Source organism: Gopherus flavomarginatus, chromosome 11 (genome assembly GCF_025201925.1).
Source record: "Gopherus flavomarginatus isolate rGopFla2 chromosome 11, rGopFla2.mat.asm, whole genome shotgun sequence".
Classification (NCBI taxonomy): Eukaryota; Metazoa; Chordata; order Testudines; family Testudinidae; genus Gopherus; species Gopherus flavomarginatus.
Window position 1 is genome coordinate 20,214,169 of NC_066627.1, and position 17,428 is coordinate 20,231,596.

Consider the following 17,428-nt stretch of genomic DNA (forward strand, 5'->3'; position numbering starts at 1 on the left):
CAGACCTGATCAGAGAGAGGAAATAACTTGGGTCCTACCAAATTCACAGTCCATTTTGGCCAATTTCATGGTTATAGGATTTTAGAAATCATAAATTTCATGATTTCAGATATTTAAATCTGAAATTTCACAGTGTTGTAACTGTAGGGGTCCTGACCCAAAAGGGGGTAGTGGGGACATTGCAAGGTTATTGTAGGGGGGTTGTGGTATTGCCACCCTTACTTCTGAACTGCTGCTGACCACAGCACTGCCTTCAGAGTTGGGTGGCTGGAGAGCGGTATCTGCTGGCCGGGAGCCCAGCTCTATAGACAGCGCCAGTGCCAGCAGCAGCATAGAAATAAGGATGGTATGGTATTGTCACCCTTATTTCTGTGCTGCTGCCTTCAGAGCTGGGCCCTCGGCCAGCAGCCACCACTCTCGGACCGCCCGTTGCCACCCTTACTTCTGTGCTGCTGCTGACAGTGCTGCCTTCAGAGCTGGGCACCTAGCCAGCAGCCAGTGCTTTCCAGACACCCAGCTCTGAAAGCAGTGCAGAAGTAAGGGTGGCAATACCACGATCCCGCTATGATAATCTTGTAACCCCTGCCCTGCAACCTCCTTTTGGGTTGGGACCCCCAGTTTGAGAAATGCTGGTCTCCCCTGTGAAATCTGTATAGCATAGGGTAGTAGTACACAAAAGACCAGTTTTTCATGACCGTGATGCATTTTTCACAACTGTGAATTTGGTAGAAATAACCAACCCAGTGACACAGGGGAGATGTAAGTAAAGCTGTATCTCAGTGCCTTGGAGGGAGTTTATCATTTCACTTTAACTCTGTCCTAATGTTACTTGTCATGTGATCAAATACAGTCGTTTATTTTTTGTATTGCTGTTTATTTATCCGGTGCTGGAGAAGCAATGCTGTGTGGGATCAAGACTGGGAAATGGAAGGAGAAATTGCTCAGCGTTGACACCCAGGCACAGTAGGGCAGGATGAACTAGACACATAAAACTCTTTACACAGCCCTTGTACCCACAAACAGATGGTGACTTTTCCCAGTAGCTCAGTTACATGAAATTAGTCAGCAATTGGTGTATGTGAAGAGAGTTTTCATGCATGCTGTTTGTGGCTACTATTGCTTTATGGTTTGCTACTGGTAACATGCTGCATACAGTGGCTAGTTGGGGATGCATGATCAAGTCACTCCTCTGGTCGAGGAGGCATAGGGGTGACAGTGGCTGGTGGTGATAGGCGTGAGTACCCTTCCTCCTCAACTCCTTGCTGGGGCCAGGCAGCAGTGGTTGAAAGTGGCTCCTGCAGGTGTGCAAAGGCTCCTTTCTCAGGCTCTTCCCTGCTGCTGCTGCTATTATGTGACCTGCCATGGGGCACCACATCCAACCCCAAGTTCAGGAGGGCCCTGGGACTGGCTCTGCAATCAACTATGTTCAGAAGGCCTGAGAACCAGGGATTGAAATTCTGCCCAGACTCACAGATTGATATGAAACAGCCACCTGAGATTCTGGCACATTGCAGCAGGTTGCCCAAGGGGTGTAATAATGCAGAAGTGAGGAGGAGCCTCAGAAGAGTTGCAGGAACCTGTGCTCCTTTCCTGCTGGACTTGGCTGAGGGAGGCCATGGAGTAGCTCCACAGTGTCTGGCCCAGCCTGAGTCATGGGGGCGGGTCTCCTCATTCTGTATGCAGTTTACGCTTATTATGCATTAATCAAAATGTTGAATTAAGCTCTGGGATTACAGGAAATAAGAGTAGAAGCAAATACTGGGGATGGTGATGCGGAAAATCCTACAGGAACAGAGGGAGAAAATCCTCACAGGAGGGAGGATCAGTAGGTGGAGGGAGGTTGGGTGCTGTTTCCCCTCCAAGGTCACTACGAGTCCCCTTGGAAAATAACTTCTTCTGTCCCTGCCCACAGCACTGCCAGTAATGTGTATGCTGTTGATGCTTCATGTTGGTGGAGGGAACTGTGACCTGGGCCTTTGGCTGGTGCCATATCAGCAAGCTGTGATATGAGGAGGTGGCCTAAGTCTGAAGCACCTAATGGCTCTTTTTCTGATTGTTAGAAGAGTGAGCAGGAATGGCACCGTGCAGAGCTGAAAGAGATGTGGGAGCTCTCAGCCCAAGAGAAAGTAGAGGCAGAAGGTGCTTATGAGAAGAAGCTGTTGGAGCTGAAGCAGGAGGCTGCTACTATGCAATCTCAGAGAGAAGAGGAGCGAGCTAGGGCTGAAAATGCCAGGCAAGAGGTAAAGGGTTTGGGAGGGAAACTTGTGCATTTAAACAACAGACATCTTTGGTCTCCTGACTGGTGAAGTTTCCCATAACCCAGGTGTCTAGGCAGAAGTAAGAGGCTTCTTGAAGGTGATAAAATATCTTCTCTTTAGCACAGGAAATCAGGATTTACCAACCCAGATCAGGTGATTGCCCATGAAAGTCTGTGTCATAGATTCATAGATTCTAGGGTCAGAAGGGACCAATGTGATCATCTAGTCCGACCCCCTGCACAAAGCAGGCCACAGAACCCTATCCATCCAGTTCTGTAACAAACCCCTAACCTATATGCCTGAGTTATTGAAGTCTTCAAATTGTGGTCTGAAGACCTCAAGCTGCAGAGAATCCACCAGCAAGTGACCCATGCCCCACGCTGCAGGGGAAGGCGAAAAACCTCCAGGGCCTCTGCCAATCTGCCCTGGAGGAAAATTCCTTCCCGACCCCAAATATGGCGATCAGTTAAACCCTGAGCATGTGGGCAAGACTCACCAGTCAGCACTCAGAAAAGAATTCTCTGCAGTAACTTAGATCCCATCCCATCCAACATCACATCACCAACCACTGGGCATAGCTAGCTGGCGATAATCAAAGATCAGTTGCCAAAATTAGGCTCTCCCATCATACCATCCCTTCCATAAACTTATCAAGCTTAATCTTAAGCCAGATATGTCTTTTGCCCCCACTACTCCCCTTGGAAGGCTGTTCCAGAACTTCACTCCTCTAATGGTTAGAAACCTTCGTCTAATTTCAAGTCTAAACTTCCTAGTGTCCAGTTTATACCCATTTGTTCTTGTATCTACATTGGTACTAAGCTTAAATAATTCCTCCCCCTCCCTAATATTAATCCCTCTAATAAATTTATAAAGAGCAAGGATATCCCCCCTCAGCCTTCTTTTGGCTAGACTAAACAAACCAAGCTCTTTGAGTCTCCTTTCATATGACAGGTTTTCCATTCCTCGGATCATCCTAGTAGCCCGTCTCTGAACCTGTTCCAGTTTGAATTCATCCTTCTTAAACATGGGAGACCAGAACTGCACACAGTATTCCAGGTGGGGTCTCACCAGCGCCTTATATAACGTTACTGACACCTCCTATCTTTGCTGGAAATACCTCGCCTGATGCATCCTAAAACCGCATTAGCTTTTTTAATGGCCATATCACATTGGCGGCTCATAGTCATCCTGTGATCTACCAATACCCCAAGGTCCTTCTCCTCCTCAGTTGCTTCCAACTGATGCGTCCCCAATCTATATCTAAACTTCTTATTATTAATCCCTAAGTGCATGACCTTGCACTTTTCACTATTAAATTTCATCCTATTACTATTACTCCAGTTTACAAGGTCATCCAGATCTTCCTGTATGATATCCCAGTCCTTCTCCATGTTAGCAATACCCCCCAGCTTTGTGTCATCCGCGAACTTTATTAGCACATTCCCGCTTTTTGTGCCAAGGTCAGTAATAAAAAGGTTAAATAAGATTGGTCCCAGAATCGATTCTTGAGGAACTCCACTAGTAACCTCCTTCCAGCCTGACAGTTCACCCTTCAGTACGACCCGTTGTAGTCTCCCCTTTAACCAGTTCCTTATCCACCTTTCAATTCTCATATTGATCCCCATCTTTTCCAATTTGACTAATAATTCTGCATGTGGAACCGTGTCAAATGCCTTACTGAAATCGAGGTAAATTAGATCTACCGCATTTCCTTTGTCTAAATAGTCTGTCACCTTCTCAAAGAAGGAGATCAGGTTGGTTTGGCACGATCTACCTTTATGAAAACCATGTTGTCACTCACTCATGCCCGTCACCCCAATCAAGGTATGGGCTGCCAACCACAGATCTCCAGAGTCCTCTATCCTGGGCCATTCGCTCTAGCTGGTTCCAAGTATAGCCCGTTTTTTTGCTATCAGCCTGAAGGTCGCATCGCCAGGTGTTTCTTGGACAGCCTCTTTTCCGCTTGCCTTGGGGTTCCACCGCAGTGCCTGTCTGGTGATGTTAGTTGGCTGCTTACGTAGTATATGTCTCAGCTGCAACCTGCGCCGTCTTTCCTGACTCGTACATGGTCCTCACGTTCTATGTGCCTATGGTAATCCTCCTGGTTGCAAGAAGGGTAATCGGCTTAGTGGCTTCCTCACGGCTTTTACCACCCAGCGTCATGCATCTTCGAATTGAAGACCGTTCTTTTTCCAGGGTAAAAGTCTCTGTTGTCTCTATTGTTGGCATTTCTGTAGCAGGTTGATTTTTTACGAGGTGGAGTTGCTAGCCTCACGCCCAACCCTCCTCCTTTATCCTGACTTGGGACAGGCAGATGGCCCCAAAGGACCTCTCTGGTGGAGTTAAAACCATGTTGTACTTTGTCCCAATTACCATTGACCTCAATGTCCTTAACTACTTTCTCCTTCAAATTTTTTTCCAAGACCTTACATACTACAGATGTCAAACTAACTGGCCTATAGTTACTCGGATCACTCTTTCTCCCTTTCTTAAAGATAGGAACTACATTAGCAATTCTCCAGTCATACGGTGCAACCCCTGAGTTTACCGATTCATTAAAAATTCTCGCTAACGGGCTTGCAATTTCATGCGCCAGTTCCTTTAATATTCTCGGATGAAGATTGTCCGGGCCCTCCGATTTTGTCCCATTAAGCTGTTCAAGTATGGCTTCTACCTCAGATGTGGTAATATCCACCTTCATATCCTCATTCCCGTTTGTCATCCTTCCATTACCCCTAAGCTCCCCATTAGCCTTATTAAAGACTGAGGCAAAGTTCTTATTTAGATATTGGGCCATGCCTAGGTTATCCTTAACCTCCTTCCCATCCTCAGTGTGTAGCGGTCTCACTTCTTCTTTCTTTGTTTTCTTCTTATTTATATGGCTATAGAACCTTTTACTATTGGTTTTAATTCCCTTTGCAAGGTTCAACTCTACTTGGCTTTTAGTCTTTCTCACTTTATCCCTACATGTTCTGATCTCACTAAGATAGCTTTCCTTGCTAATCCCACCCTTCTTCCACTCCTTGTAGGCTTTCTGCTTTTTCTTAATCACCTCTCTGAGATGCTTGCTCATCCAGCTTGGTCTACAACTCCTGCCTATGGTTTTTTCCCCCTATCTTGGGATGCAGGCTTCCGATAGCTTCTGCAGCTGCGACGTAAAGTAATTCCAGGCCTCTTCCGCATTTAGATCCACAAGTTCTTCAGTCCAATCCACTTCCCTAACTAATTTCCTTAATTCTTTAAAGTTAGCCCTTTTGAAATCAAAAAGCCTAGTCCCAGATCTATTTTTGTTTATCCTTCCATCTAGTTTGAACTGAATTAGCTCATGATCACTCGAACCAAGGTTGTCCCCTACAACCATTTCTTCTATGAGGTCCTCACTGCTCACCAAAAACCAAATCTAAAATGGCATCCCCTCTTGTCGGTTCTTCAACTGCTTGGTGAAGGAATCCATCAGCTATCACATCCAGAAAAATCTGATCCCTACTATTCTTGCTAGCACTTGTACTCCAGTCTATATCTGGGAAGTTAAAGTCTCCCATGATCACACATTTCCCATTAGTGATTACTTCCTTAAAAACATTAAAGAGGCCTCTATCCATATCCAAATCAGATCCCGGCGGTCTGTAGCACACCCCAAGCACTATCGCAGGGGAGGCTCTAGTAACTTTCTTTCCCAGTGTGATTTTTGCCCAGACAGACTCTGTCTTGTCCATTCCATCACTTCTTATTTCTTTACAGTTAACCTCCTCATTGATGTACAACGCTACTCCACCACCTTTGCCTTTATTTCTATCTTTCCTAAACAGCACATAGCCTTCAATACCTGTTCTCCAGTCATGACTACTATTCCGCCACGTTTCTGTTATCCCTATAATATCCGGTTTCACTTCCTGCACCAGTAGCTCTAGTTCCTCCATTTTGTTCCCTAGGCTCCTCGCATTAGTGTACAGACATCTTAATTTTTGCCGTTTGGCTTCACTCACATTCTGTACCCTGTTAGGCACAGACATTCTACCACCAACATCACCTGTTAGTCTGTTATCTACACTACCCTTCCTCCTTGTGCCAATTCTTCTGTCCACGGCTGTATCCCCTCTTACTTTGTTTACTTGCCTCTCAAGGTTAAATTCCGGCGTGGAGATCTTCCAAACATCTCCCAACCACCTCCCCCAAATTTCTAGTTTAAAACTCTCTTAATCAGGTCGGCGAGCCTCCATCCTAGAAGTCTATTTCCCTCCTTGCTCAGGTGAAGTCCATCCCGAGAGAACAGTCTTCTGTCTGTAAATGCTTCCCAATGGCCGTACATCCCAAAGCCCTCCTTATAGCACCACTGCCTGAGCCATCTGTTGATCGCCATAATCTTGTCACACCTTTGTCGCCCTTCTCTAGGAACCAGCAGAATCCCACTGAAGATCACCTGAGCCTCAGTTTCCTTAAGCGTCTTCCCCAGTCTGACATAGTCTCCTTTGATACATTCCAGAGAGTTTCTAGCCGTATAATTCGTTCCCACATGAAGGACAATCAATGGATTCTTCCCCGCTCCCGCTAGTATCCTTTTCAGCCTCAGGTCCACATCCTGTATCTGAGCACCTGGCATACAGCACACCCTTCTGTTCTGCCGATCAGCTCTAGTCACAGGCCTGTCTATTCTTCTCGGTAAGGAGTCCCCAATCACGTAGACCTGCCTTTTCCTGGTGACAGTGCGCTTCTCCGGTCTATCTCCCGCACCCACCGGCTGCAAGTCCTCTCGATTCCTATTCCCCGTTGCAATCCTCCTGGGGCTCATATTTGGTGTTGCCTCCATTGACTCCTCCCCTCCTCCTGCAGGACTATCAGCTTTTCTCTTTTTCCTTGCCCTCTCTCCTTCAGCGACCACCTGCTGTGCCCCTTCTTCATTTTCCAACTCTGCAAACTTGTTCCTGAGTTCTATTTCTCCTTCACTGGCCCTTCTTTTCCTCTGTCTGGTTCTCTTAGTCACGTGCTTCCACCGTCCACTTTCCTCACCCAGCAGTCTCTCCTCAGAATTCTTTGGTCCTGCTTCCATCTGCACATCTGAGCTTATCCCTTCAGCCCTCTCGTGTCTGTGCTCCATCGTCTGCTCAAATCCCCTTCTGAACTCAACCAGAGTTTGCACCTGCATCTCCAGTCCTCGGATCTTCTCTTCCATCAGCTCTATCAGGCGGCACTTCATGCAGACAAAGCTCTTTTCAGGCACCCCCTCCAGGATCATGTACATGCCGCAGCTTCCACATCCAGTCATCCTCATTGTGTCTTTCACTGCTGCCTCTGTATCAGTCATGGCCTTCCCACCTGACGCCTGGTAGTTAACACAACACAAGCCCCCGGCAGGCACCAGACCACCACCCTATCCCTTGACCTGCTTGTCGGTTCCTCTGTCTTAGTCTCCCCTGCAACCTCCCCCTGGAAAATCCCTCTGAAACTCCCCTGTTTACAGCTCTGTTTGCTGGCTCCTGTGCTGCTGCAGCTGTCTGTGCTGCTGCCTGACTGGCTGGCTACTTATATAGGACCCCTAATCAGGTAAGCCCCGCCCCTTAATCAGGGCTCCGCTGCTCTCCCAGCACACTGCCCCTAGCAGCCTCCACACACACACACACACACACTACACAAACTACACAAACCTGCTCCTCCAACAGAACTCCCTCTGAAACTCCCCTGTTTACAGCTCTGTTTGCTGGCTCCTGTGCTGCTGCAGCTGTGTCCTACTTCTGACAGTGATGGATAGTTGATACTGCAAAGGAAGATGAAATGCCCACAACTGGGCAATTGTGCAATGCAGAGTAGGGAGTGGGGAAAATCTTTCCTGAACTGCCTAAGGCTCCATGTTTGTCACGGAGGCCACATAAGTCACAGATTCCATGACTTTCCGTGACCTGCGTGACTTCTGCAGCAGCCGGTGAGCCTGGCCTGGGGGCCGCCTGAGCAGCTCGGGCAGCCCCTGGGCAAGGTGCATTGGCTGCTACTGGGGCAGTCTTGACCCCTCCCAACCCCCAGCAATAGGAGTTTACCAGGGGGTGGGGGCTCCCTGGAAAGGCAACTGCAACTCCCTTCCCTCAGCTCCTAGCTCCACCTGCTTCCTCTGCCCATAGGCAGCCCTCTGCCACTCCCATTGGCCGCAGTTCCCAGCCAATGGGAGTTGTAGACCCAGGGCTTGGGGCAGAGTAGAGGCAGCACGTGGAGCAAGGAGCTGGGGTCCCTGCTTCCCAGGAGCCGGGTAGGAAGTCTGCCTCAGACCTACCAACTCCCCCACACTCCCCAGCACCCATGGTGCCCCCCCGAGCTATTCTCCCAAGCATCCATAGCCCCCCCAGGGCCACCCTCCCAAGCCTTCTCCCCTCCCCCCAAGTTTTAGTGAGGCGAATATAATAAAAGTCATGGACAGGTCCCGGGCCATGAAATTTTGTTTACTGCCTGTGACCTGTCCATGACTTTTACTAAAAATACCCATGACTAAAACATAGCCTTACTTATGCCCAAAGGAGCAGATATGAGGGCCCTTTCATTTATCTTTGCTACATGCATTAATAGTGCATGAGGGATCTGTACTTCACTCGCCTTTATTCTGTTCTAGGATGGGGACTCCTGGCTTCTCGGAATGAGCTGTCTGCAGAAAAAGTTCAGCTTAGGTGTCTGGGGGGAGAAGTCAACAGAGCAATTTTCATACTTTCACTGTAGCAGGGAGCCTGATGTTAGATGAGCCATTGTAACACGAGGCAACTCCTTCACCAGGCTGCGCCCAATTCTCCTGTCATTATAACAGGGTTTTTTTCTCAGTTTATCTTCCAATTAAAGTCACTAAACTCTGGGTTAGGCCCTCTAAGGTATGTCCCAGTGCCAGCTAGGGTGACCAGATGACAAGAACAAAATATTGGGACACGTGGGGACAGGGCCCAAGCAACAACAAAAAAAGCCAGAGTGCCCAAGCCAAAATATCGGGACAAATGGCGTCCTACCATACATCCGTCGGGACGCGGGGCAAACAACTGAATATCGGGACAGTACTGATTTTATCAGGATGTCTGGTCACCCTAGTGCCAGCATTACTGTCCCTGCTCCTTAACCTGCATCCGGAAAACCGCCTCTTGACCCTAATGTAATGCTCCTGGCGGAGAATATCCCTCATGGAGCATAGGATAAAGGCAGCCATCTTCCCAATGCCTGACAGTGGCTGCCAGTCCAAGGGTAGCAGGATCCAGTTTGGAGGTAGAAGTTATGTTCTTCTTTGAGTGATTGCACATGCCAATTCCATCGTAGGGGTGTGCGTGTTTTGTGCACAGATGTCGGAGATATTCTTCCCTCAGTGGTACCTGTCGGGATGGCTTGAATATCCTCTGTTGCCACGTGCTGGTATAAGAAGGCAGAGCCACCCCCAACTCCCCTCAGGTCCTTCTTATTATCAGTGACGGTTGCTGGAGAAATTCCAGACTTGTTGATTCAAGTGCTTCTCTCACTCGTTGTATATAGTTATAATTAGTAGTTGTTAGTGCTGAATAGTTAGTTTATAGATAAATTAGTGATACGTTTCTGGTTTTGCATCCTTTTTGTACCATTTTTTCTCTTTCAGTACTGGTACCAGTAGGATGCCTTGCTTGGAGTTTAAGTCCTGTGGGACCTGCTCAAAACCCATCCCTGCCAGTGACCCCCCCATCCGACCTGTCTGAACTGTTTGGGAGAATCCCACAGTGGTGACAAATGCCACATTTGTTGTGGATTCAAGCCCTGCTCAAAAAAGGACAGAGCGCTGAGACTTAAGTGCTTGCTTATGGAAGCAGCACTTCAACCCTCCCACTGGAGTCATTGCATGGGGAGAGTGCCCTGAGTACTTAAGAGTCAGTACAGCGTACTCCACTGGACGTATCTCCGACTCCTTGACCCCTATCCCTGGTGCCAAAGAAGAGACTCAGACCTTCCTCGGGTTCCACATCTCCTTCTGCTGCATCAGTACCGAGGCGAGACAGAGGTAGGGACTCCATTAAGCATGTGGCAGAGAGCCACCTGAGAGGCATCACTTCCTAAGAAGCGTTAATTGCCTCTGGAGCCCATGCCAAGTCCATCAAGTTTGTCCCCTGAGAGACATCTAAGGAGTCAACAAATCATACCTCTCCCATCCACTCCAGAGGCATATGCAGCCACAAGAGACCTGCTTAGCCTCTCAGTACCGGTTTCACCAGCAGTGAAAACTGTCCAGCCAGTCCCTGTGCCTGCAGCTCATTCCTCACCATACCGAGAACCCCCAGTACTGCTGTCCAAACCTCTCAAGCTGATCTTATCGAGAGGAAAACCTCCTATGAGTTCCCCGGTACTGCCATCCCCAAGTTTGGGCTACCTCTCACGTAAGAACATAAGAACAGCCATACTGGGTCACGCAGTATTCAGGATGTTGGCATACCATGCATTTATATAGAGGCATTATGATATTTTCTGTCTTGTTATCTATTCTTTTCCTAATGGTTCGTAACATTCTGTTTAACTTTCCTCCCCCACATAGCGGGGAAAATCTGTTGATTCTGACAGTCAACTTGGCAATCATGTTTTTCATAAACAGACAAGAGAGGTCAAAACAACTCTGTCAGGAGGCAGTTCGCCTTTGGGACTTCTGTATAACCCACTCAGTTTACCTTGAAACTACGTTCCGGAAAAACAAAACACATCGGCAGATCAGCTGAGCAAATCATTCACCAATCAACACGAGTTGGTCGTTATGCTCAGATGTGGCCAGGTCCAAGTTCAGACTCTGGAGGACTCCCCAAGTGGATCTATTTGTGACAGGAACCAACAGAAAATGCAATCAATTCTGTTCCTGAGGGGATCTCATAGACTCATAGACTTTAAGGTCAGAAGGGACCATTATGATCATCTAGTCTGACCTCCTGCATGATGCAGGCCACAGAATCTCACCCATCCACTTCTATAACAAACCCCTAACCTATGTCTGAGTTATTGAAGTCCTCAAATTGTAGTTTGAAGACCTAAAGCTGCGGAGAATCCTACAGCAAGTGACCTGTGCCCCATGCTGCAGAGGAAGGCGAAAAACCTCCAGGGTCTCTGCCAATTTGCCCTGGAGGAAAATTCCTTCCCGACCCCAAATGTGGCAATCAGTTAAACCCTGAGCATGTGGGCAAGACTCACCAGCCAGCACCCAAGAAAGAATTCTCTGTAGTAAGTCAGATCCCAACCCATCTAACATCCCATCACAGACCACTGGGCATGCTTACCTGCTGATAATCAAAGATCAATTGCCAAATTAATTGCCAAAATTAGGCTATCCCATCATACCATCACCTCCATAAATTTATCAAACTTAGTCTTGAAGCCAGATATGTCTTTTGCCCCCACTACTCCCCTTGGAAGGCTGTTCCAGAACTTCTCTCCTCTAATGGTTAGAAACCTTTGTCTAATTTCAAGTCTAAACTTCCTAGTGTCCCATTTATATCCATTTGTTCTTCTGTCCACATTGGTACTAAGCTTAAATAATTCCTCTCCCTCTCTAATATTAAAGAGCAATCATATCCCCCCTCAGTCTTCTTTTGGTTAGATTAAACAGGCCAAGCTCTTTGAGTCTCCTTTCATAAGGCAGGTTTTCCGTTCCTCGGATCATCCTAGTAGCCCGTCTCTGACCTGTTCCAGTTTGATCTCAGCTCAGGCTCACTGACAGATGCTTTTCTCTGATCCCGGGAGAATACCCTTCTGTACATCTTCCTTCAGATTTCTTTGCTTCGCAAAGTCGTGTTCAGAATAAAGCAGGACCATGCTCATCTCATCCTTATAGCATCTGCATGGCCCTGCAAACACTGGTACTCAGCCCCACTAACCCTATCGACTGAGCCCCGTCTGTCCCTCCCCATTGGATCCAGACATAATTTCCCAAGATCACAGCTGCATATTGCACTCCAGCCTCCAAGCTCTCCATCTCACAGCGTGGATGCTTCATGGCTGATGCCCTTTGAAAAGTCCTGCCTGAAGGCTATCCAGAATGTGTTTGTAAAATAGTAGAAACCTCCCAACTAGGATCACTTCCCTAGCTAAGTGGGAACACTTCTCCATTTGGTTTCTTGGGGAAGATGTATCTCCATGGCAAGCACCCCTGGACCTTGTGCTGGACTATCTTCTAGATCTAAAACAGAATTTGATGATTAGCTCTAGAAGGGTGCATTTGGAACGGGTGGATAATAGATCCCTTTTCTCCAACCCCATTGTTACTCGATTCCTGAAGGGCTTGGCCAGATTATATCCTCAAGTACAAGACCCCATCCCTCCTTGGGATCTCAATTTTGTCCTGGAAATTCTGATGGGACCCTTTCACAACTTGCTCTCTCCTCTACCTCTCCATGAAGTTGGCATTTCTAATAGCGATCACCTCAGACAGAAGGATTGGTGAGTTGAGAGCTCTGGGATTAGAACCCACCCCACATACAGTTTTTTATAAGGATAAAGTTTATCTCCAGCCTCACCCAAAGTTTCTTACAAAAGTAGTCTCTAGTTTTCACATTAACCAAGCTATCTATTTGCCCATATTTTTCCAAAACCCTATCACTAGAAGCATTGAATGTAAGAAGGGCTCTAGCTTTCTATCTGGAGCATACTAGACCATTCAGATCCTCCACACAACTTTTTGTGGCAGTTGCTGACAGAGTTCAGGGCAGTCAAGTGTCCTCTCAGAGAATTTCCTTCTGGATATCTTCCTCCATCTGTTATGTTACCAACTGACTAACACAACCTCACTATCTAGAGTAAAGGCACATTCTACTAGACAGCACACAAGCAGCTTTTGCAACTTTCCTGGTTCAAGTACCCATTATTGACATTTGTAAAGCAGGGACTTTGTCATCAGTCTACACATTCACTTCTCATTACTCCATTTCCCGTCAGTCCAAAGATGATTCCAGTTTCAGATGGGTGGTCTTACAATCACTGTTCAGATAGACTTTGAACCTTCTCTGTAGCTGTTTGTTTGTGTCACCTACAGTGGAACTGACATGTGCAATCACTCAAAGAAGAAGAAACTGTTACCTACCTTTCTGTAACTGTCATTCTTCAAGATGTGTTGCACATGTCAGTTCCACAGCTCACCTCCTTCCACTCTGTATTGGAGTCAGACCAGTATGAAGGAACTGAGGGAAGTTGGGGGCAGCTCCACACTCTTAGACCAGCACACAGTAGCGCAAAGTGACAGAGGGCACTCAAGCCACCTGACAAGTACCACTGAGGGGAAAAAATCTCTGACATTTGTGCATGAGGTATCACCTACAGTGGCATAGACATGTGCAACACACTTTGAAGAACGGTTATGGAAAGATAGGTATCTATTTGTTCCTTACCCTCCTCATAGAGGAAGATGTCAGAAAACATGAACAGCTTTGAGGGCGGGGAAATCTGCCTCCTTTTAAGGCATGGAGCCAGAAGGTAAATCAGGAGCTGGAATGCTGGCAGTGGAGGGTAAAGAGCAAGTGCTGAGAGCTTGCTTCTTTGTTAAATAAAGAAACTGCAAAGTGACCAGTGTATACTCCAGTTTTCCTGTTTGTATGTGATATGTCACTTGGAGACTGGGCTGTTGCACAGTGGCCAACTTAGGGAGCTATCCTAGAGAACCATTGTGTAACTTCAGACTGTCATATATTTAGTAAGCTCCCAGGAGTCAAGTTGATCAGGAGAACAGGCCAAGCATGTTATTAGCCTCATGAGCCTTCAATTCAATGAGTCTGCATAGTTTTCTGAAAAACATCTACCACACACTGGGCATGCTCAGAGGTTTAACACCAATTTTAGCGTAGTCACTCCTGTACTAGTAATTTTATACTCCTCCTTTCATCTCCCTCTTTAGCTACTTCAGTTCATCTCAAGCAGCACTCTTTTTCGACTGGAAATAACACATAGTACAGGTCCATGGATTTGGAAATAGCTTTCAGAACAATTTAATTAGTCTTTGCTCCCCAAATTTTCGAACATAGATGCCTAAAGTTGACCACCCTGGGTGGGATTTTCAAAAGCCCCTAAATCAAAGTTAATGGGACATATGACTTAGGAGTGTGTAGGTGCTTTTGAAATTCATGTATAGGCACCAAAGGTCATTGAATTCCCATAGTGCCCATTGACATAAATAGGAGCTACAGGTGCTCAGCATCTCTGAAAATCAGGCCAGTTATTGAGACTGCTAATTTTAGGCCCTTAAATTTGAAAATGATTGCCCTTATATATTACTTCAGACCTGTATGTATAGCTGCTAACATGATTCACTCCATACCGATTATGCTTTGGCATCAGCCCAATGTTACTTGGAGTTTGCAATCTTTGTGATGCTATTGTTTTCTATATAGGGTTTTGTAATGCACTTATCTCTGTGGTATCTGAACACCTTCCAGTAGTGCATTAAGCAATGTGACTATACATCGCTTGTGTGTTGTTTGTTCTCTCATCCTCTCCCCAAGAGAGAATTGTGTGCAGTGGAGTGTCTTGTTTTGGTAGGCGTGGGTTTGTTTGTTTTTTTTATGCTGGGAGGTAGACTTTCTCATTTCTTTTACTGTTCTTTAAGGAATCAAGTTTCACAGTTCTTGTCTGGCAGAAGCTGAAATCTAGATTAGTAGAGTAGAATTTCAGAAGTTATGAACACCTCAGGAATGGAGGTTGTTCATAACTGAAATGTTTGTAACTTTGAACAAAATGTTATGGTTGTTCTTAGAAAAGTTTACAACTGAACACTGATTTAGTACAGCTTTGAAACTTTACTATTCAGAAGAAAAATGTGGCTTTTAACCCTCTTACTTTAAATGAAACAAGCACAGAAACAGTTTCCTTACCTTGTCAAATCTTTTTTAAACTTTCCTTTTTTTTTTTTTTAAGTAGTTTATGTTTAACACAGTACTGTACTGTATTTGGGTTTTTTTTTTTGTCTCTGCTACTGCCTGATTGCGTACTTCCGGTTCCAAATGAGGTGTGTGGTTGACCTGTCAGTTTGTAACTCTGGTATTTGTAACTATGAGGTTCTTCTGTAGATTCTAAGGCCAGAAGGGACCACTGTGATAATCTGCGCTGATCTCCTGCATAACACAGGCAACAGGACTACCTTGAATTCCTCTTTGAATTAAAATAGATCTTTTAGGAAAACATTCAATCTTGATTTTAAAATTGCTAGTGATGGAGAATCCACCACAACCCTTGGTAATTTGTCCCAATGGTTAATTACTCTCACTATTAAAAATTTACACCTTATTTCCAGTCTGAATTTGTCTAGCTTCAACTTCCAGTAGTTGGATCTTGTTGTACCTTTGTCTGCTAGACTGAAAAGCTCATTATCAAATTTCTGTTCCCGATGTAAGTACATATAGACTGTGATCAAGCCATCCCTTAACTCTCTATCAAGAGCTTATCCGTGCAGGACCCCACTAGAAACACAGCCACTTGATGATGATTCTCCATTAACAATTACAGCTTGAGATTGCCTGTTGTAAATCCATTTAATATGTACCATGTTGATTTGGTACCATGCACATTTCTTAATCAAAATTACATGCAGTACCGAGTCAAATGCCTTACACAAGTCTTAGTATATTACACCAATGCTGTTACCTTGTCATCTTGTTACCCTCTCTCTTGAGAGTGAGGGAATCTTGCTTGTGCCTAACTGAGTGTCAGCTCTCTGACACCACCACCCAACCAGCCACTGAAGCATTCTCCTGTGGGCTATGCCAGCCCTGCATTTGCTTGTATGTTAACAATAGATGTGTCTTACTCCCCAAGTCCCTTTGAAGTATTCTCCAGCCCTGACACTGCTTCCTCACAGAAATCCCAGATCCTCTGTCCCCAAAGGTGCAATGTATCCCAGTTTTACCTTAAATCACTGCTCCTGTAAACCACCCAGCACTTATAATGAAACAGAAGAAGGTTTATTTCAGAAAGGATAGAGATTCTACTAGAAACAAGAGGGAGTGATGGAAACAAATGATTAAAGTACAAAACAAAATCGTAAGACATGAACCTGAGTCTTCACTTTTTAATAGACCCTTCCTGCCTAATAAAGTAGGTTCCCCAAAGTTCAGTTTGTTGCAGAGCTGGCTGGCTTCATAAGACCAAGTATTCAATTTTTTTATTAGGACACCTCCACTTCTTCGAGTGATTGCTTATGTGTATTCCACTATAGGTGTGCATGCTCACCACGTGCACCGGTGCCGGAAGTTTTTCCCTTAGCAGTATCCGTAGTGGGGGAGCACCGCAGCGACCCCTGGAGTGGTGCTGACATATCACACCATAAAGGGGGCTGCGTGCTCCCTCCACTCTGAGTTCCTTCTTGCTGCCAGTGAAGGTAGTTGGAACTTGCTCCAGCCTAGGCTGCAGCGTTATATCCTTAGTGGTATCCAGTCTTCAGAAAACTTCCTTGCTGAACTTTCTCTTTTGAAGCTGGGCTCGGGGCATGCCCCGTGGCCCAGGCTTCAAGTCATGCGACTCCTGTCACAACTCCATGCCCAGAAGCGATCCACACAGTCAGTGTCTTCGCTGTCTGGGCGAGGCTCACATTAGTGAGAAGTATAAGATCTGCCACTCCTTCAAGCCGCTAATAAAAAAGGAGCGTGAGATCCACCTCCGAGCTCTCCTCATGGAGCGAAGTGAAGCGCCTCCGGTGCGCCATCCTGATTCAGCACCACTCCCCCTCTAAACAAGGGAAGACTCAGCAGTGCTGAGAGAAGGAGAGAGGTGAGGCCAGACCCGAATTGGGCAGCCCACGATGCCCATCGGAACATAGACCTCCGACTCATGCTGAGTGGAGTAGTCTAGTGCCGTCCACGCGAGCCTCGCCTGAAGTACGCATTCCGTCGACACTAGAGGCAGCTCAGGCCACGCGTGATATCTTGGCGCTTCCAGTGCCGGGTGTGCTGCCTCAGTTGGGCCCCTAGTCCCGTGGAAAGCCGCCCTTGGACGCCCATCAGCCTTCCCCAGAGGTGTCAGAGGTCAAGGCACCTTCCTGGGTCGAGGTGCCGAGTAGAGCCCCGCAACGCATGTCGACTCTGCATGCCAGCTCTTCAGTGAGCGCATCTCACTCCTCCGGTCTCAGACGCCATCGAGGAGGTGACAAGAGACGATGCTGTTCCTCCTCCAGCCAGTCGGAGAAGAACAGGTCTTGCTGCCGTCGGCACTGACGCTCGTACTCAAGCACCCGC

The 17,428-nt window shown here is 46.7% G+C and overlaps 1 protein-coding gene across 50 annotated transcripts in view; it reads left to right on the top strand.

Moving 5' to 3' along the window:
- The window catches only part of CEP250 (centrosomal protein 250), a 147,000-nt gene that overhangs the window by 93,987 nt on the left and 35,585 nt on the right, over positions 1-17,428 (top strand). For all 50 annotated transcript variants that reach the window (XM_050918516.1, XM_050918504.1, XM_050918532.1 and 47 more), the window contains one exon: positions 2,061-2,240. In XM_050918516.1, coding sequence (XP_050774473.1) covers positions 2,061-2,240 — 180 coding nt within the window. The remainder of the gene's footprint in view (positions 1-2,060; positions 2,241-17,428) is intronic.